Source organism: Phodopus roborovskii, unplaced genomic scaffold, assembly GCF_943737965.1.
Source record: "Phodopus roborovskii unplaced genomic scaffold, PHOROB, whole genome shotgun sequence".
Classification (NCBI taxonomy): Eukaryota; Metazoa; Chordata; class Mammalia; order Rodentia; family Cricetidae; genus Phodopus; species Phodopus roborovskii.
Window position 1 is genome coordinate 23533327 of NW_026126459.1, and position 27129 is coordinate 23560455.

The 27129-nt window shown below is 46.1% G+C and overlaps 1 protein-coding gene across 2 annotated transcripts; it reads left to right on the forward strand.

Annotated features, from left to right (window-relative positions):
• Positions 1–27129, forward strand: Tmt1a (thiol methyltransferase 1A). Of its 2 annotated transcripts, XM_051189902.1 has the most exons (4): positions 1–578; positions 15854–15950; positions 21350–21484; positions 27009–27129. In XM_051189902.1, the coding sequence occupies exons 1-4, from the start codon at positions 81–83 to the stop codon at positions 27071–27073; spliced, it is 795 nt and encodes a 264-aa protein (XP_051045859.1). In that variant the 5' UTR covers positions 1–80; the 3' UTR covers positions 27074–27129. The 2 variants fall into 2 exon arrangements, with proteins under 2 accessions (XP_051045859.1, XP_051045858.1); XM_051189901.1 differs by lacking the exons at positions 15854–15950; positions 21350–21484; positions 27009–27129 and adding an exon at positions 1172–2373 and having other exon boundaries at positions 5–578.

A 27129-nucleotide genomic window follows, 5' to 3' on the forward strand; every position in this document is an offset into this window, starting at 1 on the left:
GCTTGGCCCTGAGCCTGCGCCCTGCTTCTCAAAGGGACTGCTCCAGGCCCTGACCCTTTCTCCTCCGCTGGGCCACCGCGATGTCGCTCGCCATCCTGGTCCTCCGGCTGCTCGTGGGCATCCTGGCATCTCCCATGTATCTGCTGAACCTCTTAGGCTTGTGGAACTGGATATGCCGAAAGTGGTTTCCCTACTTCCTGTCGCGTTTCACGGTGATGTACAATGAGCAGATGGCAAACAGAAAGAAGGAGCTCTTTAGCAACCTGCAGGAGTTCGCAGGCCCCTCAGGGAAGCTGTCGCTGCTGGAGGTGGGCTGTGGCACCGGGGCCAACTTCAAGTTCTATCCCCCGGGGTGCAGGGTGACCTGTGTCGACCCCAACCCCAACTTCGAGAAGTTCTTGTTCAAGAGCGTCTCAGAGAACCGGCAGCTGCAGTTTGAACGCTTCCTGGTGGCGGCCGGCGAGAACATGCACCAAGTAGCCGATGGCTCTGTGGATGCTGTGGTCTGCACCCTGGTGCTGTGCTCAGTGAAGAACCAGGAGAAGATTCTGCGAGAGGTGTGCCGAGTACTGAGGCCGGTGAGTGACAGATGAGGCCTGGTTTGCAATTTCAGGAGGATTCTAAGCTAAAAGGCAAACTATTAAGGAAGGGTTTTGTTGTCGTCATCGTTGTTGTTTTTAAAGAAGAGTGGCAGAGAATTTCAAAGGTAAGGGCTGACAAATTGGAATTTATAAATTTCTAAACTGCTGCAGAAGCAACAGCCTGCAGACAGTTCAGATGTCAAACTCGGTAACAGTAGCTCCCAGGAGAAGCTGAAGGGTTCATGCCCCTTGAATTAAAAAACACTACAAGTGCCAGCACTGGGGAGGCAGAGGCAGGCTGATCTAAATAGGGAGGTCAGGCCAACCAGGGCTACACGCTGAGACCCTGTCTCAAAAAACAAAGACAAAAATTAACAAGTCACTGAAGACAATGGTTTTGGTTTTTAAAACTGACCAGAGTAAATGAAAACAAAAGATGAGCAACTGGGCAGGAACAAGAATAGAAATTAAAATAACTATTGTATGAGAAAGACCTATAAATTACATCTAGAGGCCATTTTTACCAATGACACTTTCTCCAAAACCAGTGTCTTTAAAATGTGTGTTTGCATGTGTGTTTTCTTTCTCAGGGAGGGGCGTTTTACTTTATGGAGCATGTGGCGGATGAGAGGTCCACCTGGAACTACTTCTGGCAACAGGTTCTGGATCCTGTCTGGTACCTTCTGTTTGATGGATGCAATCTAACGAGAGAAAGCTGGAAGACCTTGGAGCGGGCCGGCTTCTCGAAGCTGAAGCTGCAGCATATCCAGGCTCCACTGTCCTGGACTTTGGTGCGGCCCCACATCTATGGGTACGCTGTGAAATAGAGGTGGCAGGAGAGACTTGGACAGCTGCAACGGTTCAAGGCTTCAGTTTTAGATGTAAAATTCTGACTGGGAGAGGTGAAGTCCAATTCATCCTCACAGGTTTCTGTTTAACCATTTTCTGTATTAATTCCCACCAAATCAAAGCAGCTTTGAACTCCCCTTCAAAGGGAGCAATGGTCTTTCATTAGCCATTGATAATGAAGCAGGGGGAAACTAATAGCTTGCAAACCGAATAAATAAATACCAGCCAAGTAAAAATACAATGTCTGACCAACACAGAAAATCCTCCCCTGGAAAATGAAATCTGAACCTCCTTGCTGCCCTGGTGTCTCTGGCCAACAGCTGTCACCAAATCCTGCTGCACTACACTGTCTTTACAAGTGTACCTGATATACCATTGTTACCACAGAACTGCTCACGACAGTCAAGATTCTTGGGTTAATTTCTTATCTAGCACATACTTTGCTGAACACAATAGACTCCAGGCAGTGAAAGGGCCCACTGTGGTTAGGGAAAACTGGTACACTATGTGGGCAACTCTAAAAGCAATCTGTAAGTGTAGTCAGCAAGGCCTGAGGGGATTGTTCTGACCAAATTCCACTGGTCCTGAGCTAGATGTGGTGGCAAATGCCCTTAATCCCAGCACTAGGAGGCAGAGACAGAGGCAGGCGTGTCTCTGAGCTCTAAGACAGCCTGGACAGTCTGGTCTACAGAGTAAGTTCTAGGCTACAAAGAAAATCTTGAAAAACAGAGAGAGAGAGAGAGAGAGAGAGAGAGAAGCAATTCAGCTGGTCTTGAAAGAAAACCAGGGACATCATTATGTACCTACTGAGAGAGTGTCTAGGTGGGCCCATTGGAGGGTTTCAGCTACAGTTTGTATCTAAACAAATGCATATTTTCTGAGATGATTTTGCAGAAGTCCTATTTTGAATATCAAATCAATAAACTTATATTCATTTAAGGAATGGAAGTAAACAGTTTCTACATTTGCTGGCTTGGCTTCATTTGTGTCTTAGTGTCTCTAAGAAGGAAACATCCCCTTAGACAATTAAGGGGCTGTATTTGAACACACAGGCGTGTATTTCTCCAGCCAAGTATGATGTACCTACCTATGAGGGTAGTCCTTGGTGATGTGACTGGAGGGAGGGACTTACTCTGGCTTACAGTCCAGGGATTGGAGGCACCCTGCCAGGAGCATGGACAACTTGTTATATTATCTCAGTCAGTAACCTGAGAATGGACAGAACTGGGCCAGACCATAAAAATCCAAGAGACTCATTTCCTTCAGCAAGGCTACTAAAGGTTCCACAGTCTAAAGCAGCCCACTGGCTGGGGAGCAAGTACTAAGACCCACAAGCCTACAGGGACATTTAGCATCCAAACAACTGCCTACAATTAGTAGATTTTAGCCATTTTGGAAGGATCAGAGTGGGGTATGGGTGTGTGGTTATGGTTTTGTTTGTTTTGTGGTGCCAGGTTAGGGATTGAACCCAGGACAAGCCAGGCAAGGATGTACTGAACCAGGCTCCATTCCTAGTAGAATTTTGTTTTGGGGGTTTTGTTTTGATACAGGTCTCACTATGGATCATTTGCCAGCCTCAAACTCGCAAAGAGCTGCCTGCCTCTACCTCCCAAGTTATGATCAAAGCCATGTGCCACCACAGCCATCTAGAATGAGTTTTGAAAGGTTTGAGTCCAAGGATCCTGTTGGTGAATGCAGATCAAAAAGGCGGCAGCTCGGGGCTCTGCTTCTTAAACATAAGTCAGTATTGGGGGGTTGGGACATCCCCCACTTCAGCTCTGGAATATGGGCCACCTTTTCTCCTGAAGTCAGCCCTTCCTTTACCCACACATTTTACTACCAGCTTATGTTGGTCTGATGACTGAGAGGCTTGCAAAGGCACAGATGTACCTCACGAAATGTATTCATCACGTTGGTAGGTGTCTTAGGGTTTCTATTGCTGTGAAGAGACACCATGACCATGTCAACTCTTCTAAAGGAAAACATTTCACTGGAGTGGCTCACAGTTTCAGAGGTTCAGTCCATTATCATCATGGTGGGGAGCATGGCAGTGTGCAGGCAGATGTGGTGCTGGAGAAGTAGCTGGGAATTCTACATTTTGCAGTCAACAGGAAATGATCTGAGACACTGGGCGGTATACTGAGCATAGGAAACCCTTTCAGTGACACACTACCTCCAACAAGGCCATACATACTCCAGCAAAGCCACACCTCCTATAGTGCCACTCCCTATGAGATTATGGGGGTAATAACATTTAAACTACCACAGAAGGTAGTGACCCCGTACAGAGGACTAGGCTAAACCTTGCCTGAAGGGCATGGCACATAGCCCCACTGCTATAGAGTGATTAGGCTAGAGAAATACATATGTCTATTACAGTTACCACCTGCTATGGAGGTTTCAGAAGCCCCAAAACTGCATAATTTGTCACCCATGTTGGCATATTATAGATTTCCTCCTCAGTTGAAGAAACACGTTTAAAACCACTCTGAATAGGGCCAGAGAGATGGCTTAGCAGTTAGGAGCACTTGCTAAACTTGAAGGCGACCTGGATGTGGGTCGCAGCACCCTCATGGGGTGGCTCACAACCACATGGAACTCCAGTTACAAGGCTCTGATGCCCTTTTCTGGCTTCCACAGGCACCTGCTTCTGCTCTGCTCCATCACAGTCCCGTGGTTAACATGTGCCCACAGCCATGCCCGAGGCTTTATGAGGATGTTGGAAATGAAAACTCAGTTCCCTACTCTTGCACACTGAGCCAACTCCAGCCCCGGTCTTTAGTAGGCTCCTTCCATTTCAAATAAAGCCTGAATTATACTTTTCTATGTTACCTCAGTTTAATTCTCAGTCTCCTCTAGGATGACAGGAAGATAAAGGTAGAAGAATTTTTCAACCCCTATAATGTTATTTGCTGAGTTTGATCTTGAGTAAGCTACTTTATTTTTTTGAGACAGGGGTTCTTGATGTAGCCTGGAACTCAATTTGTAGACCAGGCTGGCCTCAAACTCACAGAGATCACCCTGCCTCTGAGTCTCAGTTTCCTCCCTTACCAGTAAATGGGGTTATCATCTACCTAAAGAGCTATGAATAGAAACACTGGAATGCCAGGTATGGTGGTGTACACATTTAATCCCTTTCTCAAAACAAAAACAAAACAATGAAGTAATAATATATTTAATACATGCTGAGGTCTTGTTTGAGACAGGGTCTCACCATGTAGCACAGGCTGGCCTGGAACTCTTGATTTTACTGCAACCAACAGAGTGTGGGGATCACAGGTCTGACTCACCAGTGCTCATGCACACATATTCACAGGCACGTATGTACACACGTGCATGCGCGCGCACGCACACACACACACACACACACACACACACACACACACCCCTCGATATTTTTTCTTGTGATGCTGAGGGTTGAACCCTAGGCCTAGTGAGTGAGGAAAACACTCTGACTAAGCTATACCCCTGGTGTATTTATTTAACTGATGCTTAATATTGAGTACCTACTATGTTCTATTCTTGAATAAGCTAAGGAGCAGTTGTCTCTCTAGCCATCTGTAAGACGATGCATGGATGTCAGGAAATGCTCTCCCATCTCCCATCAACCCAGGGCTTCTTTGAGATGAATTCCAAAGGATGGATGGAGAGTATTTCAGCTGTTTGGACCACTTGGGCTAGAGTTAAATGAAAGGAAGAAATTCATGTTCAACAAAGTGAAGGCAAACCAGGCAAGATGTCTGGGTGGGCAAAGGTGATTGCTGCCAAGCCTGACAACAGAGCCAGTCCCCAGAATCCATAGTGGAAGGAGAATCAACTCCCAAAAGTTGCCCTCTGATCTCTACACAGCAGGTGCATGACCTCAGGCAGATAAGGAATGGATGTCATCAAGGCATAGCAGTAGCACCTTAATCCCAGCACTCAAGGAGCAGATGTAACAGGCAAACAGGGCAAGGCGCCAGAGCCTAAAGGGTGGGCAGGTTTTGTGTTCACTCTTAGAGTGTAGGGCTATGAGCCCCAGAAATATTTTGATGGCTCAACACCCCCCTCAACTCCCACCCCTGCAAACATTCAAATGTCTTATATTTATTCCCAGATTCTGATGTCCTGAGTTGAAAGGGAAGCAAACATTGCATAATTGTTTCTTTTGTACTCTTGGCACCAGAGCCAGCCCTTCCTCTTAGTGTGGCTTTGAAAAGCACAGTACTTAGCTGAAATTAAACTCCAGTTTGTCAGTTAAAGCAACTGGCAATGCAATGAGTCATGGAACACTAATATCAACAAAAGCAAGAGCTATTCACTTCATCTCAACATTTAAAACCCAGCCTAGGCTGCATTAGAGAATCGCAGGAATTCCCTAATGAGCTGTGGGGCCACTGGCTCCACCCTGTGCCAGAGAACAAGCAGAGGTCATGGTGACTAGAGCCAAGAACCAAGACCGGTCACTGCACCCAGTTCTGCAGTCGGTTTAAATGTAATAGTAACGGTGACTAAGCAAAACAGTATTTTTTCTTCCAAAGAGAAACATTTGAGAGACTGTATCAACTCCAAAACTTACTGGTCCAAATGAATCTCTGTGAGATTCAACTCTGTGAGTTCAAGTCCAGCCTGGTCGACTGAGCTAGTTCCAGGACAGGTTCCAAAGCAATAAAGAGAAACCCTGTCTCAAAAAACAAAACCAAAACAACCCCCCCCAACCCCAACAATTTCATGAGTCTCTGATCAAAGACAGACATACCTATCTGTTGCACTCCATCCCCTTAGTCCTGATTCTGCTGTTAAGTTGTAAACCACCACCTATATCATCCCTGGCCCAGGCCCCACTATAACACCTTGGGCTCTTCAGTGATCTGCAGTCACCTTGGGGGCAGGAGTGGCAAAGCCTTTTGCTCCAGATGAAGGCAACCGTCTCTGGTGGCAGAGCATGTTTTGGAGCATTTCCTAAGCTCCCAGAGAACAAGCTCCCGCCCCGCCCGCACCAGGCAGTAAGGGCCACCCTATGCAGGCATGAACACACACATGGCTCTACCAGACCACCTTGATCACCTCCACTTCCCTGCCCCTCTACTCTTCCTCTATTTTTAAATTTTTTTTCTTACCAATTTATGTGTATGGCTGTTTTGTCTACATGTACAGTATATCACATGCACGGATGGCTCCCAAGGAGCCCAGAAGATGGTGTCAGACTCCCTGGAATTGAAGTTACAGAAAGTTGTGAGACACCATATGTACTAGGAACCAAACCTGGGTCCTCTGGAAGAGCAGCTAATGTTCTTAACCACTGAGCCGTCTCCCCAGCCCATTCCTTCTCATTTCAGTCATGTCAGTCTGCTGGAAAGTGGACCTGGGGTCACTGAACCCCTCTATCTATGCTCCCGACGTATCCAAATCTTTCTCTTCACTGCTGCTTTCTTCAACTGGCTGGTTGGGTAGCTCAGCTTAGTGTGTTTGGATTCCTGAAACCAGGGCTTTTGCCCTAAAACCTCCAGTAACAACCCCACTGGCCCGGCTGGTTTTGTGTTATCCGGTTGACACAAGCTAGAGTCATCAGAGGAAGGAGCCTCAGCTGAGGAAATGCCTTCATGAGACCCAGCTGTAAGGCATTTTCTCTTTTAGTGATCAATGGGGGAGGCCCAGTCCATGGTGGGTGGGGCTATCCCTGGGCAGGTGGTTCCTAGATTCTATAAGAAAGCAAGCTGAGCAAGCCATGGGGAGCAAGCAAGTAAGCGGCAGCACCTTCCATGGCCTCTGCATCTGCTCCTGTCTCCAGGTTCCTGTCCAGCTTGAGTTCCTGCCCTGACTTCCTTCAGTGATGAACAGCAATGTGGAAGTGTAAGACAAACACTTTCCTCCCCAGCTTGCTTCCTGGCCATGGATTTTGGTTGTAGAAATAGAAACCCTAACTAAGACACCTGCTAACGTAGGTGGTGTCAGCTGGCAGACACCCTGTGGATCGCAGGTCGGGTCGTCGCATTCCTTGGGGATTGTGCAGTGAGCTGTGCACTCCTGCACACAGAGGCAAATGCAGGGTTGCAGCAACATCTGGGGCAGAACAAGAAGAGCTGGATCAGCAAGCCTAGTCCTGGAACAGCAACTACTTTTATTATTATTTGTTAGAGGAAATAAGAGAGCAGCCAGGAGCCCCTTTTAAAACTGTCATGCGAAACATGGCATGGTACCATTTGCTTTATGGCTGAAGAGGGAAAATGACAAGAACAGGAAGCCAGATGACCCTGAATGTCTGGGCATCTGCCCCGGGATCTGACACTCATGCACTAGGAGCCCAGGGGGGAAGGCTAAGGGTAGTTAGCGGCTACAGCATGCTGACTCCCTGATGCTGAGACAAAACTATCGGATGACACCAGACGCCGGTTGGAGAAGCTTTTCTTGGGGATTTAAAGAAAGAGGACTCTGTTTTTAACAGCTGCTATTCAGCAGTTGTGCAGGCCATGGGGGCAGCAGTTTTTATAAAGACCCCAAATCTACTGCGGGCAAGAAAGAAGCAACTCCTCAACAATACCTTGGGATACAAACAAGTGACGTCACAGACACCAGTCTTGTGCTCTCTAGGTTACAGACTCACTTCACAGTCACTGTGGAGGACCTGCCTCGCTCATGTGCCCATACCAGTGTCTCTGGGACCAGTTTCATTTGTCATTTTTTAAGACAGGCCCTGGCTTGCCTGAAGCCCACTGGTTTATTTGATTGTGCATGCACAGGCCCACACACGCTAAGGTGAACCTGGAGGTCAGAGGACAGCTCTCCAGACCTGGTTCTATCCTGCCACCTTGTGGGGCCTGGGAATGGAACTCAGGGCATGCAGCTTGGAAGAAGCTGTTATGTAAGGCTCTTACACAACAGCTTCACGTAGCCATCCCTACACTCAAATTAAGGAGATACCTACTCATCTGTCATCAAATTGAATTTAAGCCACTCATCTTGGCATGTAGAGCCATTTGCCAACAGATTCTTCAACACTTTTCCCAGCTTTGTGGGTGCAGGGGGTGGAAGGACCAATGCCTGAACCCAAATCCAATTGCTATCTCTTACTGGCATTTTATTTATTTTCAAGACAGGGTTTCTCTGTGTAGTGTTGGCTGTCCTGGAACTCACTCTGTAGACCAGGCTGGCCTCGAACTCACAGAGATCTGCCTGCCTCCGGCTCCAGAGTGCTGGGACTAACGGTGTGTGCCACCGCTGCCCAGCTTTCACTAGTACTCTATTGATTTGGTAAAAGCGGTCCTTACCATCTACGTAACAGGTGTGAGATGAGAGCTGTTAGTGCTTCCCAGCTCACTCTGGCCACAGTGGCATCATTAGGCACACCTGAGAAGGGCCGGGTGATGCTGGTCTTCCTACCAGAAAATGGTTTTTCTTCTATAAATGCAGCTTAGGAATCAACATGAGAGTTATGCACTACAATGTTTTCTGAAGATTCACGGGTTTTTATTATTGGAGCATTCTGTTCTTCTTAAATAAGACGCTTTCATTGAAATACAGCAATTGTGCATAGATATGTAATAGTATATGATATTCAACACATGGGCACAATATGTACTATTAGTGTACTTTTAAAAAGTAGTCTATGTACATGAATGTTTTATCTGCATTGTGCACTACGTCCCTGGTCCCTGTGGAGGTTGAAAGAGGACACTAGATCCCCTGGAACAGATGGTTATGAGTCTCCACATGGATGCTGGGAAACAAACTGCAAGAATGACAAGTGCGTTTAACCACTGAGCCATCTCTCCAATCCCAGTGACAGACTCTCCGAAACACAGTTTGAGTGCTGTAGCCCAGCAACCCATGTGGTTTAAGTGGACACTGTGGATAAAGCAAACTACTAACAAACTGGTGAGGTGCCAGGCATTGTCAAATGCCTTTAATCCCAGAATGTGGGAAACAGAAGTGGAAGGCTTCATGTGAGTTGGAGGCTAGCCTGGTCTTTAGAGTGAGTTTCAGGATAGCCAGAGCTATCTAGGAAAACCCTATCTCAAATAATAATAATAAAAATAAAAAATACATTGATTGATAAACTGTCAGTCCATACTTTCTGTGCTACCTTTATCTTCTTTTCTGGGAAAGACTTAGAGTATTCTAGACTCCTGGGAAAAATTCTAAAAAGAAAGTTTTGACAAATGTTCACACACAGATTACAAGTGTGCAGGAAAAGGTAAGAGCTACACTAAAATGGTAAGAACTGGGTCCAATCCTTAACTTTGTGGAGAAGAACAGAGATAGCCTTGAAAATGTGAGAAAAGAAAATATAGATCTTCCCTTTAAATAGCAACAACCAAGGTTGGAGAAATGGCTCAGTAGTTAAGAGCACTGTTTTCTAGAGGACCCAGGTTCAGTTCCCAGCTCCAAACTGGCAGCTCACCTCCCTTGGCCGCTCACCTCCCTTTGTAACCCCAGTTCCAGGGCCTCTGTTGGCCTCCATGGTATGGCATGCACACACATACCAAATACATGCTTGCAAGGTATCTGCACACAAAAAATAATTTAAAGAACATTCCTGTAGGGCAGAGATGCTGCTTCATGGCAATGTGCTTGTCTAGTGTATGAGAAACCTAAACCTGGACATGACGCTCAGTGCCTCAAGAAAAAAAAAAATGTTCCTACAATAAACACACCATTTCAGCAGGGAAACACAGCCAAGCATTGTGTAAGGATGGTGTCATCACCTCCCAGTGCCACACGCAAAACATTAGACTCAGAGACCCCCTTCCCCTTCCCTAAGGCTTGTCTTTTGTCTTTCCCACTAAGCCTGTTCTCAACTTAGCAATGTGACTCCACCCACCAGAGTGTTTTAGGGAAGAACCTACACTAGCTCCTCCCTCCCCAGGGGCGGCAGCAGATGAGCCACCCACTGTCGCTCACTCTCATCACCCTGCCTTTCTGGCCTGTCACCATTCACATTTGCCGATTCCAACAGGATCTTTCTGTACTCCAGTCTGCTCATCTCGCTGTTTTTACCTGGTTGGCTTTTGTCATTGTCACTCGAGCTGAAAACCATAATTTCATCTTAGAGCTCCCTCTCATTTTCCTTCCAAATCAGTGTCCCTCCATTGCTCTACCTTACAGCTTGTTCCTTCCCACTGAGCCTTCACTACATCCTGTCTGAACTCCTCCATGGAGACTCACGGCTTTCAGATTAGAGTTTAAAATCCTTTATTTGAAATGTAAAACTTCCTGGATAGTGGTGCCACACAGCTTTAATTCCAGCACCTGGAGGCAGAGGCAGGTTCCTAGTTCTACCGTGGTCTACATGAGGCCCAGGACAGCCAGGGCTACACAGGAAAACTCTGTCTTGAAAGTCAGGCAGTGGTGGTGCATACCTTTGGTCCCCATACCCTGGAGACAGAGGCAGAAAGATCTGAGTTCAAGGCCAGCCTGTCCACAGAGTGAGTTCCAGGACAGCCAAAGCTACACAGAGAAACCCTGTCTTGAAAAACCAAATAAATAAAAACAAAGCTTGGGCCCATGAGAGGGCTTGCTGCCAAGCCTGATAATCTCTTCAATCTCTGAAACCCTTACCATAGGACAAAACCTGTCCCCACAAGTTTGCCTCTGATCTACGTGTGTGTGTGTGTGTGTGTGTGTGCACGCGCGCGTGTGTGTGATGTGTAAGGGTGTCCACAGAGAGCAGTACAGGTTGAAGTGGATGCTGAGACCGAAACTCGGGTTCTGCAGGAGAAGCAAGAACTCTCAGCCATTGAGCTGTTGCTCCACTGCCCTCCGCGCCCCACCCCACCTCCGGCTTTTGCCTTCTCTTTCAGTCATGTTTCCCCGTCACAGGCATGTGCTCTGTCAGCTCAGTCACCTGTGTCGCTGGCTTCATGCTAGGCTTCTTGCTCACCTGACTAGCACTTGTCTTAACAAATGTCCCTGAAGCAGTCGCTCACCTTTGCCCTTTGTACAAATGACCTCAGCCCTTGCTTCCTGTTTCCTTGAAAGGAAAAGTTAAACTAGAGTCAGACTTTTGGCGCTTAGACACTGAAGTTGCCATCACCTGCTGCCACAAAGGCCAAACTCAGGTGGCCCTGCTCATTACCCCTCAGTAATGGCTTCCCCATTGACAGAAGAGTCACAGTAGGACTGGAGGGAACACAGGACTCATCTCCTCTTGTGGCCTAAGGATAAGGTCTTCTCCCTAAGGATAAGGTCTTCTCCCAGGGTCTTCCAGCTAGCCCAGAGCCTGGCTCCTTTAATAGGTCTGTCTTCCCTCCCTCCAGACACCTCCACCCACTCCTTCCTTCCCATAAAAGGGACCTGCCCAAACCTTCACTTTTACTTTCCCTCCAAACCCTTTCCTCTGCTTACTGCCACATCTGGGCTGCTACTGGTTTTTGTTGTGTGTGTGAGAGAGAATGTGTGTGAGTGTGTGACAGTGAGTGTCAGAGTGTGTGTGAGTTTGTGTTACTAGGGACTAAATCAAGCATTGTCAGATCTCTATGTTCCATTAGGGGTGTATTAACTAAACATATCTGTTAAGGGATTGCACACTAGACAGATTTTGGCTACATTTTGCCTATTTTTGGGGTTTTTTTTGTGGGGGGTTGTTTGTTTTGTTTGAGGCAGGGTTTCTCTGTGTAGCCTTGGCCATCCTGGAACTCACTCTGTAGACCAGGCTGGCCTCAAACTCAGTTCTGCCTGCCTCTGTCTCCTGAGTGCTGGGATAAAAGGTGTGTGTCCCCATTGCCTAGCTACATTTTGTCTATTGATGGGATTGTGCCATTTATAAAGTTTTACACATCAAAATGCTGTCAATTTGACCAGGTTGTCCACTAATCTGTTTCCCAGCATTAAACACTTGTTAGGTTGTTTACCAAAACCCTCTTTACAATGTCACTGAACAGAGTTCAAGGTCATCATCAGTAACTTATCAGCTCCAGGCCTGCCTGAGTTACATGGGATGGTCTCAAAAAACCAAAAGAATCTCGGCAGTGGTAGCACACACCTGTAGTCCCTGCACTCAGGAGGCACAGGCAGGTGAATCCCCGAGTTTGAGGCTGCCTCATCTACAAAGTGAGTTCCAGGACAGCCAGGGCTACACAGAGAAACCCTGTTTCAGGAAAGAGAAGGGGGGGGGGGGAAGCCCGAAAAGAAGAGAAAAAGAACCTCAACTAGTAATCCAAAATAATGATGGTGTCAGGGGGCTCAGAAATCACCATTCTGAAAACAGAATTAATCGATCAAGGCAACCATCATTAATAAGCACTGAAATTAATGGGTTAGAGCATAATAAACATCAGGATGTTTATGTAACGTTAGATGATCTATTAACGTTCTTAATTACAAAGGGATTGTGTATCACTGTGGAGAATCTGGCAGACTTACTCTGGTCAACATGGTCGAGCAGTCATATGCAGAAGATACAGCCCGCACTGACACCAGCACTGCTTTGGGGACCCCACTGAGGCAAAACCAGCTCAGCTCATCAAGTTTGCTCCAGAAGAGAATTTTGGTATGAGCCAAGATAAAGCACAGCTGGAGTTCAGTCCTGACACTTGCAATGGAGAGTTACACCTGAAGTTAACAGAGACACACACAGGAAGAGAGTGGGCGGAGCTCCTCCAGTAGCCACGCACCTCCTTCTGATGAGCCCTGGAATTGCAACTCAGGTGTTCCCTAGGAACTCAAGTGAGAGCACCAGGTGGTTTCATCGCTTAACAACTTTTAGAGTTTTGCTTTCAATTCCAAAAAGTTACTGGTATACACCTGGGAAATTGCTTCTGTATAAAAGGAATCTTGCTTCTATGTGGACGATCCCCAGGAAGTTGTTATGTGTTCTGGGCCTCTAGATTCTCAGCTGGCAAGAGACTTTGGCCCCGGGGGCGATGTCCCTTTCTGTTTTCCTACCCTGCCTCAATACCAGCAGAGGAGAGAAACACTTTCTACTTCAAGTTACATGACAACAGACACTAGCTTGAAATTGGCCTATTTACACCATAGACATTGGCAAATGTTCCAGGTTAGCCCACCCCACCATCCCCAGCAGGTCAGTTAAAGTTAAAAGCACGGCCCTGAGAGGAGGACGGATTGTGTCTCTTGGCGTCACACACAACACAGGCAGTCTGCCTGCAGTGCATGGTCTCAGCCTAATGAGAAAACACCAGGGAAACTATGCTCAAATCCTACAGAATAAGCAGCCTGGAGGCTGGGGATGGTTTGGAGGAACAGTGTTTGCCTTGCATGCCCTAGGCCATGGGTTTGATACCATGAAGAGAAACCTGCAGGATAATGAAGGTCAGAATCGTTAAGGCAGTCTTTCAGATGAAGAGGACTGAAGCCACATGTCAAGCATTACTGGATCCTAGATTAAAAAAAACACACACATTTGAAAATTAATTTTTGGTGGGCTGGCAAAGCCGGTAAAGCACATGCCGCTAAGCCTGATGGTCTGAATTTGATTCCTGGGAACTACAAGGTAGAAGTGGACCCAATTCCTACAGGTCATCCTTTGACCTCTATAGATGAGCTTCTCTCACCCCCTGAAGTACAAATAAACACAAAAAAACTGTAAACCTTTTTTTTTTTTTTTTTTTTTTTTTTTTTTGCTAGACATAGGTAGGACAACTGACAAAACGTGAATTTCTTCTATTGCATTAGGATCATGAAAGAGAATGCCCCAAATGCATCCGAAAAGCACCAACAGCAATCAGTTTGCAACTTACCAGAGGGAAGGAAGAGAAAGCAGGGGGATGCAGGCCAGAGTTCTAGCTGAAAGATGTAAGAAAACAAAAAAACAAAGCAAAAACAAAAACCATGAACTCTACCTGGTCCACCGCCTTCATGCTGAGATGCGTGGGCTGGAGCTCCAGGAAGGTGCCAGCAAGATAGGATTTCCGAAGAGTCAAGAGTGTTGCACACACCACAGAAGCCAGGACAGGCTGCATGCTCATGGCCTAGAGTGCAAGTCACCCTCTAGCCTGCTCTCAGTGCCCTGTCTGCCGCACACCCCACCTTTGAGTGGCCAAGGGCCAGTGCTGACTGGTCCTTTTTAAGGGTATTCGTGGAGTTGAGTATCTGTATAGGTTGCAGGTGTGAGGTCTCCTGCAGGTGCCTCTAAAACAAAGGGACATCTAGAACCCTTGAGAAGTCAGGATAATTGGCTTCGCCCTTATCTGCTGCCTATTGGTATTGGAAGACTTTTTGTTGTTGTTGTTGTGTGTGTATCATTCATGTTTCTGTTAGGTGGTTTTTGATTTTGTACTTTGCTTTGAACCTAGGGCTTCATGTACGTGAGGCAAGCACACCACTCCTGAGCTACAAGCCCCAGCTGTCCTGTGTTAAGTGCTGTTTTGTTCTTACTTGCTTATGACCTTTCATGTAGCCCAGGGTCAGGATTGTGCCGGATTCCTAAAATATGAGTTGGATCTTGGCCTTGAATGGCCCCAAATAGTGCCCCTGCACTTTCCCTCCCTTCAGGCCTGGGAAGGTATATCTAAGAGTCACCGCGGCCCAGGAGACCGCTCACAGTCAGAGTTTCTTCTAGCCAGGCGTGGTGGTACACAACTTTAATCCCAGTACTCGGGAGGCAGAGGCAGGCAGAGCTCTGAGTTCAAGGGTAGCCTGATCTATATTGTGAGCTCCAGGACAGCCAGGGCTGTCTTGAAAAAGCAAATGAAACACAGAATCTTCCAAAGCCTGACATTCGTGGCAAGGTGCTGCTGCTGCTGGGTCTTCAGCAGGAGGACGGGAGACCTCAGCCAATGCCAACTGGCCACTCCCTCAGGGTTGTCTCTCAGCTTTCATATGATCACCAATTAGCTGGAAATCACAGGGATCTGTGACAGCCTTGTACCTGTGCTGCTCAAGCCCAGCAGGAGATAGTAAGCAAGTGGTGGGATTGTGTTCCAGCACGTGCAAGGTATGGTGACTCTTACTGGGTTTGATTTTCTGTTGTTTGAGGACCAATCACTGTATGTGTTTTCACAGGAATAGGTGGGCTGCATAGATACCAGACTGGAACACCATGCCATGCACTGTGTGTGTTTCCCCATACAGACCAGGCATGCTCAGTAAATATCTGAACAATTGTATGAGGCTCCGCAATTCCTGCAGAATGGTAGACCCCTGTCACCTCGACACCAGACTATTTTTGCCTGTGTTGGTGCCTTCATTGTAAGAGAAAGCCTGCAGTTTTGTCTGGGTAGAAGTCCTGAGCTCCCAGGTGACTTCAAATGTTATAGTGGGAAAGAGGACTGGATGGGGAGTGAGGTGTTGTTCTCAGGATTTCTGACTGCCTGTTTCTCTCTCCACATATATTTTACTCCCCTGACCGATTGGGATTCTGCAGTGAAAGTGTGATGGAGGGTAGGAGAGCTGACTATTTTAGTTGAGCAGACAGGCTCCTAGCAATGCAGCAAGGTTCTTGGGATGATGGAGGAAACCACACAGATCCCCTGTTGTCCCTAGAGAGAAGCATGTCTTCGGATGAGTGGTCAGCAGCTGAGGATGAAGGCCAGTTGTCCCGTCTCCGCAGGAAATCGAGCGACTCTCCCTTCGTCCCTGTGGGTAAGTGTGCATCTTGATGGTTGCAGGAAAAACACAATAAAAAAGAGCTCAGTATTTCTGAGGGTGACACTCCCCATATGTGTGTGCAAGCTCTGATTCTCCAAAGCTCGCCCCTTGGAGCAACATGGGTTGAGCTTGAGGGTACTTTCTAGTTCAGACGCCAGTGGATTTTAGCTATCCTTTTATTCAGTTTTACATATTTCATCAAAGGCCTAACTAATGTTTCTGTATTTACTTATATATTTTGGTGTGGGAGGGGTGTTGCACGTCATGCATGTGGAGGTCAGAGGACAACTTTTGGGAACAGGTTTTTTCTTTCACTATGTGGGTTCCGGAGATCAAACCCAGGTCATCAGGCTTGACAGCCAGCACCTGTGCTTGCTGGACCATCTCTGCAGCCCCTAGAAGTCTGTCTAAAATTATTGGTTCATACTGACTTGAACAGAATTCACTGAGTAGACTCACGTTTCTGACGGAGGACTGGAGCCGGCTGCCTCTTTGCTCTATGCACCACTTCTAAGTCTTGGTGTCTGCTGTTACAGATTTTCCTTTCATTGCTGTCAGGTATGAGGAGAACGTTACTTCTTGGGGGCTGGGGTGTTGTTCGGTTGGGCCAGTTTGTGCAAAGCACTAGGTTCAAGTCTTCTTATGGCAGTGAGCAGGGGTAGCAGATGACATCTGTAATTCCAGCTCTCAGGGAGATCCGAAGTCCAGGGCCATCATCACCACAGAGTAAGCTCAGGCCAGTGTGAGCTACGTAAGACCCTGCCTCAAAATAGGGAACAACAGAAGACAAAAACAAGTCCCTCGATGCTATTTGAACAGATCCTGGTAATGAACAGATTAGCCACGGCGTCTGTTATACATTAAATTTGTGCTCTAATAACAGTGAGCGTGACTAATGCAGAAAGATGAAAGTGTCCCTAGTAAACTCAATTACCTGCAGACCAGAGACATGGAAACAGGAAAGGTGCTGGTTCTCATCTCCCAAAGGGACAGACCCTGACCTGACCAAGGGAAGACTTGGGGTTTTGCTAGAAAACAAATTAGGATTCAATTTGTATGTATCACTGAAGTTCTGGTTAGTTTTTGTAATTTTAACAATACTTACAGATATTTTCCCATGGAATGGACTGTGTCATACAGATAATTGACAAAGTACTTCTATTAATTGCCCGAAATTATTTCCATAATTACAAATATGATTTATGGGATGGGGCCTAGAACTAGAGTCCTTGCCCAATATACCTAGGCCCTGGGGTGAGATAAATAAAAATAAATCTATGATTCTTCTTGTTTGTTTGTTTTTGAGATGGGGTTTCCTGATGTAGCCTTGGCTGACCTGAAACTCTCTAAGTAGACCAGGCTATACTCAAACTCACAAAGCTCTCTTGTTTGGAGGTATACAGTTTTTCTTCTGTTCAGGCCACTGAGGATTTTTTTGTTTTCTTTTGTTTTCCTCAGACATGGTACAATCATGAACAATATATATATATATGCGTGTGTGTGTGTGTGTGTGTGTGTGTGTGTGTGTGTGTATTCCCCCCCTAAATTTAAAAAATCTTTCTTTTTTGTTTGTTGAGAGAAGGTTTCTCTGTGTAGCCCTGGCTGTCCTGGAACTCCCTCTATAGACCATTCTGGCCTTGAAATCATTGGTCTGCCTGTCTCTGCCTGGGATTAAAGGCGTGTGCCACCACCATGCAGGGAGTTAAAAAAAGAAGTCCTATTGGGGTGTGTGTGTGTGTGTGCCCATGTCTGTGAACATGTGTGTGCATATGTGTGAGTGGATGTGTGCATGTTATGCATGTGAGTACAGGTGCAGGAGACTGACATGGACTACAGGAACCAGACGCTGGTCCTCTGAGAGAGCAGCAAGTGCTCTACCTGAGGAGCTGTCATTCTACCCTCCTTAACTCTTATTGTGTGTGTGCATGTTTGTGTGTGTGTGTGTGTATGTGTGTGTGAATCTGTGTGTATGTGTATATCTGTGTGTGAGAATGTGTGTGAATGTGTATGTGTGTGTGAGCGGGTGTCTGTGTCTGTGTATGTCTATGAATGTGTCTGTGAATGAATGTGAGTGTGTCTGTGTGAATGTCTGTGTGTGTGTATATGTCTGTGTGAGTGTGAATGTGTGTGTATGTGTGTGAGCATGTGTGTGTGAATGTCTGAGTGTATGTGTGAGCATATGAGTGTGTGTGTGAATGTGTGTGTATGTCTGTTAGTGTGGTAAGAGTGTGTGTGTCTGTGTTTGTGAGTGTGTGTGTCTGTTTGTGAGTGTGGTAAGAGTGTGTGTGTCTCTGTGTGTGTCTGTATGTGTGAATGTGTATATATGTCTGTGTGTGTGGTGAGAGAGTGTGTGTGTGTGTGTGTGTGTGTGTGTATGTCTGTGAGAGAATATGTGTGTGTCTATGTGTGAGTGTGTGCATATGTGATTTGGATGGGCATGTGTGGATGTCACAAACAGCTTGGGAGAGTCAGCTTTCTTCCACCTGTAAATGGGATCCAGAGATTGAGCTCAGGCTGTCAGGATCAGACAGCAAGTGCTGTGGCCCACCGAGCCGTCTCACTGGCCCTGTCGTTATTATCTTATTGGCTGCTTTCTGCTGTGTATAAATCTTGTGCATTAATCACTTCACTCAATGAGCCTATAACACACAGAGCACTGTGATCATCCACCCTGGCTTTTCCTCCACTTTACCAAATAGACCATGAAAGATAGAGATGTCACCTATCCCTAGAATCTCCTGTGCCAACAGTTAACCAGAACTTCTTATCCCCATAAGAATTACCTGCATTCTATAAACTATGAACAAACATATAGACTCTGAAGTTTAAGGGGGGGAAAATCCATTTATAGGCATTTTAAAGAAAATAAATACTTAGCATATATATGCTGACAAACTGTGAAATTCTAATGGAAATAAATCACAAATAATCTGAATAAACAGACTACCTACTATGTTCATAGATTAGTAATATATATACACAGTATAGTAAAGATAGTACTATTACTATCTTAATATAGTACTATGTTCATGGATTAGTAATTAGTAATATATATTGTAATATAGTAAAGAGGTCAGCCAGGCATTGGTGGCGCATGCCTTTAATCCCAACACTCAGGAGGTAGAGACAGGTGGATTTCTGTGAGTTCAAGGCCAGCCTGGTCTACAGAGCTAGTTCCAGAACAGTCTCCAAAACCATGGAGAAACCCTGTCTTGAAAAACCAAACCAAACCAAACAAACAAAACAAAACAAAACAAACAAAAAAAAAAAAGAGGTCAGGTCTCCCCAAACAGATCCATAGGATTAATATAATTCTCATTAAATTCCAACAAGGTTTATGTGGCTACAATGCTTGCAAGCTTGCAATGGAAGCATGCGAACCTGAATATGACCTCTACAAACCATATAAAAAAAGCCGGGGGTATGGAAGTGCTCACTTGTAAACCCAGCATTGGGGAGGTGGAGCCAGCAGATCTGTAGGACTCCCTGGCCAGCCAGGCCTACTTGGTAATTTCCAGGCCAGGGTGAACAGCATGTGAGGAAAGACACCCTTAGGCTATCTTCTGGCCTATGTGATGTATATACAGGTACAAGCATACCTACACACATGCACATAGACACACATGGCATATGGAAATTATGAATTCTCCAACAGCTAAAACCATTTCTTTTCCAGAGCTTGAGGCCAGTCTAGAGGTTTTGCTCATGATAGGTAAGTGCACCAAGACTTGGGCTTTTGGTTTTTGTGTTTTGAGGTAGTGTCCCTGTCTTGCTCTGGCTAGCCTCTAAATCCTTGATCCCCCTGCTTCAACCTCCCAAGTGCTGGGACTACAAGTGCATCATGTTCCATTCTGGGATGTTTGTTTGTTTAAGATAAAATGGGAGAAGGCATTCTGCCTCCTAGCTCAGGTAACCCAGACACTGTGGCTGCTGATGGAGAGATACATAAATCAGAAGGGTAACCAGAGAACCCAAAGAAGAACAGCACTATGTTTTTAAGAAGACTTTCCTTAAACATTTTTTAGATTTATTTGTTAATTGTTTATATGTATAGTGTTTCCATAGTTATGCATATTTCCATTCCACATACCCCTGGAGGCCAGAAGAGATTTACAGCTTGCCTGCCTTAGAGTACTTTTAAACTCTAATGAAATTGCTCTTGAGCTTAAAATAAAATAAAATGAAGAAAAGAAAGAAAGTGCCTATTGTGAAATGGGAGGTAGGAAACAGGCTGGCTAGCCGGGGATTTGCAGTGTGTTAGCAAGAGGAAATATGAACCCGGAGCCCAAACACAACCAAATTCAATCTCTCTCTCTCTCTCACACACACACTCTCTCTCTAAATAAATAAATATTTTTAAAAGTATATTTTCCAGTATGCTTCTTGTTCAGTGAAGTTTCTATTGCTGTGATAAAACACCATGACTAGAGGCTGCAGAGCTGGCTCAGCAGTTAAGAGCACTGACTGTTCTTCCAGAGGATCCATGTTCAATTATCAGCACCCACATGGCAGCTCACAACCATCTGTAACTGCAGTCCTAGGGTATGGTATTCAATGCCATTTTCTGGCTTCTGTGGACACCGAACATATGTGGTGCATAAACATATTCACATAAAATAAATGTCACCAACAAAAGCAACACAAGGAGGCAAGGGTTTATTTAGTTTATTTCATCTTACAGTCTGCAGGGGCTGCAGGTGGGGATTGGAGCACACGATGGAGCAATGCTGCACACTGGCTTGATCCACTTTGCTTTCTCAGCCTGTTTTATTAGACCTACAGGCAATCTGATGGAGGCATTTTCTAATAGTGGTTCCTCTTCCCAGATGACTCTATCTTGCATCAAGGTGACAAAAACCTAGCCAGACCACAGGGTCTCATGTAGCCCAGGCTAGCCTTAACTCCCTATGTAGCTACATCTAAGCACAACCTACCAACTTTATGCAGTGCTTGGGACAGTCCTAGCTAGAGCTTCAAGACACGCTAGGCAACCCTCCACTACAGTCCTCTTTAATGTCTTCTCTGGTACAGGTTCAGAATCTGAAATCCAAAAAATTCTGTATACTCCAAAATCTGAGTCATCAAGATACCTGCTCTCGCGTGATAAGTCATAGTCAGAACATAGTTACTCTAAAAATATATGAAACTCCTACAGTCCAAGTGAGTAGGGTGTAGGACATGCACAGGTTTGCAGACCTAGGTCTCATCACAAGGTACAATATAATGCAGATATTATAAAATCCTACACCACCTTTAACCCTGGATTCTGACAAGGGCTATTGGGCCTGCAGAGAACTGCCATCCTCAGGGCAGCCCCTCCTTTACAGGGGTTTTCATGTGGCGAAAGGGAATTCCTGCTTCCTGTTTATCCAACTTATGCTTTAAATCCACAGGGGTGGCGGGCTTTGTGGCTGTGCTGTCCTATGGCCTTTACAAGTTAAAGTCCAGAAGAGATGAGAAGATGTCCCTTCGTCTCATCCATGTGCGGGTTGCTGCCCAAGGATGTGCTGTGGGAGCTGTGACCCTAGGTAAGTTTTCTTGGGGATGGCTGTCCTCCACAGGTGTGTGTGCTGACTTTGTTTTCCTTATTCTGTTCATTCGAGGTAGAAGATAAATATTGGATTGAGAGAATACGAGACTGTAGATAAAAGTCTTGGGGACTGGTGAGATGAAGCAGTTAAGAACATTGGCTGTTCTTGCAGAGGACTCAGGTTCAGTTCCCAGAACTCACATGGGCGCTTACAACCATTCCTAACTCTAATTCTGAGAATTCTGGAACCCTCTTCTAGCTTCTTCAGGCATCAGACATACACAGTGTACACTTCCATACATTCAGGTACAAATCTTTAAGAAAGCAAGCTAGTAGGAGTGTGCTTCTTAATTTCTTATGATTTTCACCTGATAAAATGCAACTGCCAGACCTTAAGGAGAGATGGGTGCCTTTTTTTTTTTTTTTTCTTTTGAAACAGAGTTTCTCTGTGTGGCTTTGGAGCCTATCCTGCCTCGAACTCACAGAAATCCACCTGCCTTTGCCTCCCAAGTGCTGGGATTGAAGGAGTGTGCCACCACTGCCCAGCTCTAAACAGCCTTTTTACTTCCATTCCAGGAATGAAGCTTTCCCCAGTGGACAAAGTACTTACAAGAAAAGAAAGGATCATGTCTTAGGGTTTCTATTGCTGAGATGAAGCACCATGACCAAAGGGCAAGCTGGGGACAATGGGGTTATTTGGCTTACATTTCCACATCATAACCCATCATTGAAGGAAGTCAGGAAAAGAACTCAAGCAGGGCAGGATCCTGGCTGCAGTAGCTGCTGCAGAGTCCTTGGAAGAGAGCTGCTGACTGTCATGGTCTTCATGGCCTGTTCAGCCTGCTTTCTTATTGAGCCCAGGACCATCAGCGAAGGGATGGTTCTACCCACAAGCACTGGGCCCCTCCCATCAATCACTAAGAAAATGAGCTCACTGTGTAGCCTGGCTGGCCTTCAGCGGATGGTGGTCTTCCCTGACGCTGTCTCTCGAGTGCTGGGATTTCAATTATGCACCATCATTCGTGGCCTGCATTTCTGAGGTTTGTTTGATTGAGACAGAATATGTCTAGGTAGTCAAGGCTGGCCTCAAAAATTGCTATTTAGTAAGGTCACACTCAAAATAACAATCTCCTGATAGGATGAGCAAGGACAGTTCAGAACTGCTGAACATCAGCTGGAATATACAGGGCAGACTAGACCCTTAGGGTGGTTCTGGTTGGCTGTCTTCATACAGACCTCATGTATCAGTCCTTCTTTTCTGTAGACAGTGTGTCTTTCCTATGGACCCATGGAACTTATAAATTGCACAGGTGGTGCCAAACCCTTTAAATATTTTGCTTTAGACAGGGTCCTACACTATAGGCCAGGCTAGAGTTTAGGAAGTAGCCCAGCCAGTCTTCCAGCTTCAGGCCTCCTGGTACAGGGATTACATCTTTGCTCCATGCCTGGCTCAATAGAATGTGTTTAAGTGAATATGTTCAATGTGAACTTTATACTGCAACAATCAACTACACTAAAGTTTCTAAGGAGGCAAGGCCATTTTACCCAAGCAATTGTAAATCAATTTACAATGAAACCTGGTAGAACCCCAAGAGGACCCTAAACTTCTCACCAGGGGAGAAGTGTACCGAGATGGCCTCAGAACACACTAACTTTACATGGTAGAGCTTAGAGAGGTGCATTAGAAGACATCACTATCAGACTACACTGGTCACCGTCCAGACCTTGAGGATTTTGTCCATGAGTAACTAGTCTAATACATACCTTTGCAGCAGCAAGGCCGGTATACAGTGACACACAGATGAGACAGGGCTCCCTGCTGCTTTCTGGGTCTGGCTCTCCTCTCCAGCTAGCTTTGTTTCCTGCAATGAGAACTTCCTACCACAGCTGTGGCTGCCTCTCCTGCTGAGAGAGCTGCTGGTCACTGTGGCCTGCACACCACAGGGCCAGCTCCCGCTTTGGTTTCCTCTCTTCTTGGATCCCAAGCCTGAAGAATTGACTTCCCCGTGCTACTGTAACCCCTCCTCCCACAAACCTGCCTCCATCGTTACCAGACCATCCACCAAAGCCACCCTGGAAAAGCTGTCATTACCCGTGAACTCAACTACAATGGCAACAGCTTCGGTTTCCAGAGCTGTTTTGGCCAGTCCCAGGCATGGACTTTGAATGAATTTTGCAAAAGCAAAGCCCCTCTCCTTGCCATCACTGAGTCAGTTGCTTCCATCTCAGTCTTCATGTTTTTAGTGTCACCCACAAAGCTCTTTTTTCACAGTTGAGTGGGTACTTGGTCTCTGAGAATCTTCTCTTGAGAAGCCTCTGGTTCTATAGCCCTTCTGTCAAGCTTATGTGTCCTTACATCCGTGGCTGCATCGGGCCACTCTACAGTGGCATAAGTGACAAAGGCCTTAGAGTGCTCACTGTTTGGTCTTCTTATTACCAAATGTCACAGCTCAGATATGAAGAGTCTCCAAAAGCTCTTGGCTTGGTTGGCCCCCTGGGCCTTTAGGAAGTGACAGGCAGTTTGTCTCTTCAGGAAAATCTAATCTGGTAATGTATGGGGACATTTTGTTTGTCCTGTTGGGACTGGAAGGCAGGGCACAAGAAAATTCTGCTAGAATTGCAGGGGTGCTGGCAGCCAGCCTGCAGAGTGCAGGGCATCCTGGAGCAAAGACGATTTAGCCTCAGCTGGCACCAGCACTGAGGCTGAGAGACTGCCATCGAGGCAGGCAGCCAGAGTATGAAGGAGATAGACTGCCAGAGGGACTTACTGCCTCCCTGAGTCTATCCACCCCCTCTGCCGGGGGAGGAAATGCCTGTGTACAGGTAGCCCTGGCACCTTCACAAGTCCTGATAGTGCTCTTTTATTCTGAGAATGCTGTGGTGAGTGGCTGGCCTCCCTGGATTCAAGAGGGACAGAGAGATGCTGATCTTAACTGGGTCACCGGCAGCATCTGATTGGCAAAGGCAGTGATGCTTGATTGTTGTGATTAGCAACAGTCCAAACACCGACGAGGACTGGCTGAGCCACAGAGATGGCGGGCCCTGGGTAAGGCGGCCCTAGAACTGAAAGTGAGGGTACCACAGAAGCAGAAATGGCTAGGCTTGAATTTAAAGCTCACAGCAGGGAGCTCTGGCCCCAAAGGGAAGATATTGCACATATCCCAACATACTTATGTTTTACACACACAAATATGCATATAAATATATAATGTGTATATACACACATAGCTATGTATAAACAAATGTATTGTAATCACTTATCTAGCTTTCCCCAAAGAGACCTGTAGCCATTTACCAGGAAACCTGTGCACCAAGAGAAAATAATCACACCATTTGGGGTGGTTGAAATACTGGCTGTCAGGGACAGACCCTGCTGTGGCAGAATAACAGTGAAGTGTCGTTCAAAATAAGAGTACGTAGAGGAGTTGCCATTGGTGGCACACACTTTTAATCCCAGCACTTGGGAGGCAGAGGCAGGTAGATCTCCATGAGTTCAAGGCCAGTCTGGTCTACAGAGCAAGTTCCAGGACAGGCTCCAAAACAATACAGAGAAACCCTGATTCAAAAAAACAAACAAACAAACAAACAAACAAACCAAAAAAAAAAACAGTTCATAGAGGTCAGTATGTTTTGCAGAGGGTCTGTTTCACACACAGCCTGCTGTTTCTCTAATTCTGGAATGTGTCATTGGAATAGATACATGTGCTCAGCCACTCTCAGGATTCTTTCACAATTTAGCATTATTGTGTGTGATGTGTGTGTGTGGGAGTATGCACATATGGCCTGGCACTGGTGTAGAGGGCAACTCTGTGGAATGGTTCTCTCTGTCCACCTTTTATGGTTTCTGAGGTCATGGACTTGTGAGGCAGATGCCCTCACCTGCCCAGCTCTCTCTCCAGCACTTGCCAGAATTACCACATTGGTCCCCTGGCCTGTGAAGCAAGAGCCACTATGGTAGAGGACCAAGTGGATGCTGTTCTAACTGCTTGTTCCAAAATGGTAAGTCAAGTGTCACCACATTTCTAGAGATTGAGTGCCTTCATCAAGGGCTTCAGGGACATGTGTTGTTCCTAACACACCCCCATATACTTTATTTGGTGGAAGGCAGGTCATCTTGAAGTATGAAATGACTTCTGTAAAACTGAAGCTATAGTGTAGCCACCAAGTGACTGGGAAAAGAAAAGAGAAATCAGCTATGATTCCCAAGCAGGCAACATGGCTCCGCGGGTAAAGACACACATGGTGGAAGGAGAGAATTCATTGTTCCCTGACTTCCACATGTGCACCGTGGCACACACAGGAACACACACAATAAATAAACAAATGACTCCCAAGTTCCTGGCTTGTACAAAGACATGATCTGTCCCTCCCTCATCCAGAGCATGAAGAACAAAGGTCAAGGCTGAGGGACAGTGAGTTGAGCATTCAGAACAGGAGAGCAAGCACTATGAATACCCCCTCCTTGCCAACCTCCACCCCACCAACCACCCTCAGTTATGCTTCTTCAGGGTTCCATACGTGTTCACACTGTATAAAGAGCATGTTCTCCTCTGCCCTTCCAGCCCCCCACCCAGTCCCCAGTCTCCTTTGTTCCCTGGACAGATTCACATCTACTTTCCTGCCATCGTGTGTGTGTGTGTGTGTGTGTGTGTGTGTGTGTGTGTGAGAGAGAGAGAGAGAGAGAGAGAGAGAGAGAGAGAGAGAGAGAGAGATTTATATAGAATCTAAGAACCAGAAATGAGAGAAAATGATTGTCTTTCTGAGGTCATCATAACCTGTTCATTTCCAGCTGCATTTATTTCTGCAAACAACAGGATTTTATTCTCTTGGCTGGAAAAACAGCTCCATTGTATAAATACCCCGCATTTTCCTGCCCTGCCATTCTGTCGTTGTCGTTAATGCTTTACTCTTAACCACACCTCTTCAGAGTCTCCCTGCTCTCCTGGGATTCACTTCAGTCCTGACCACAAGCTCCAGAGCTGAAGTGTCAGGTTCCCCCCTACTTCTGATGCCAGATGCATTCTCATGGCATAAGCCTCTGGTGTGATCCAGCACTGTTATTTTTCCAGCAGTTACAAGCTTTTTTAGAAGCTACTGCCATCCCTGGGAGAAAGACAAGTCTGTCTTAATTATACAATGACCCATCAAATCTACTCCCTAAGATAGACATTGTTATCTCACGGTACAGACTGGGAACCTGAGGCTTAAAGAGGAAAAATGTTTTTTGTTCATAGTCATGGGGCAATCACTTTAGACTCAAACCTTTAGTCTCCCAGTATACTGACTGAAATCCCTATTCAAAATGTGTGTGTGTGTGTGTGTGTGCGCACATACACTCCTGTGTTAATACTGACTTAAATGACTAAGTGTTGCTTTGTTCTGCATCCTCTGCATGAGCCAAAGCTTCCTGAGAGGTGTTTGTTCGACCCTTTATTTTGCAATAGTGTGCTAGTTTCAGAAAAGCATGTGGGAAATGTCAGTGTTTGCTTCTCACAGACTGATGTGGTGACTTTCTGTCCCAGGGGTTCTCCACTCTATGTACAAGGATTACATCAGACCTCGGTTCTTCAGTGTACCCAGAAAATAAAGCCAGCAGCTGGAAGCCAGAAGACAAGACCCTTCTGAGAGCTGATCTTTAGCAAA

Coding starts and splice junctions, on each gene's coding strand:
- Tmt1a (XM_051189902.1), top strand. CDS start 81: ATGTCGCTCGCCATCCTGGTCCTCCGGCTGCTCGTGGGCATCCTGGCA. Junction 15,951..21,349: donor CTCTCCCTTCGTCCCTGTGG/GTAAGTGTGCAT, acceptor TTAAATCCACAG/GGGTGGCGGGCTTTGTGGCT. Junction 21,485..27,008: donor TGTGGGAGCTGTGACCCTAG/GTAAGTTTTCTT, acceptor TTTCTGTCCCAG/GGGTTCTCCACTCTATGTAC.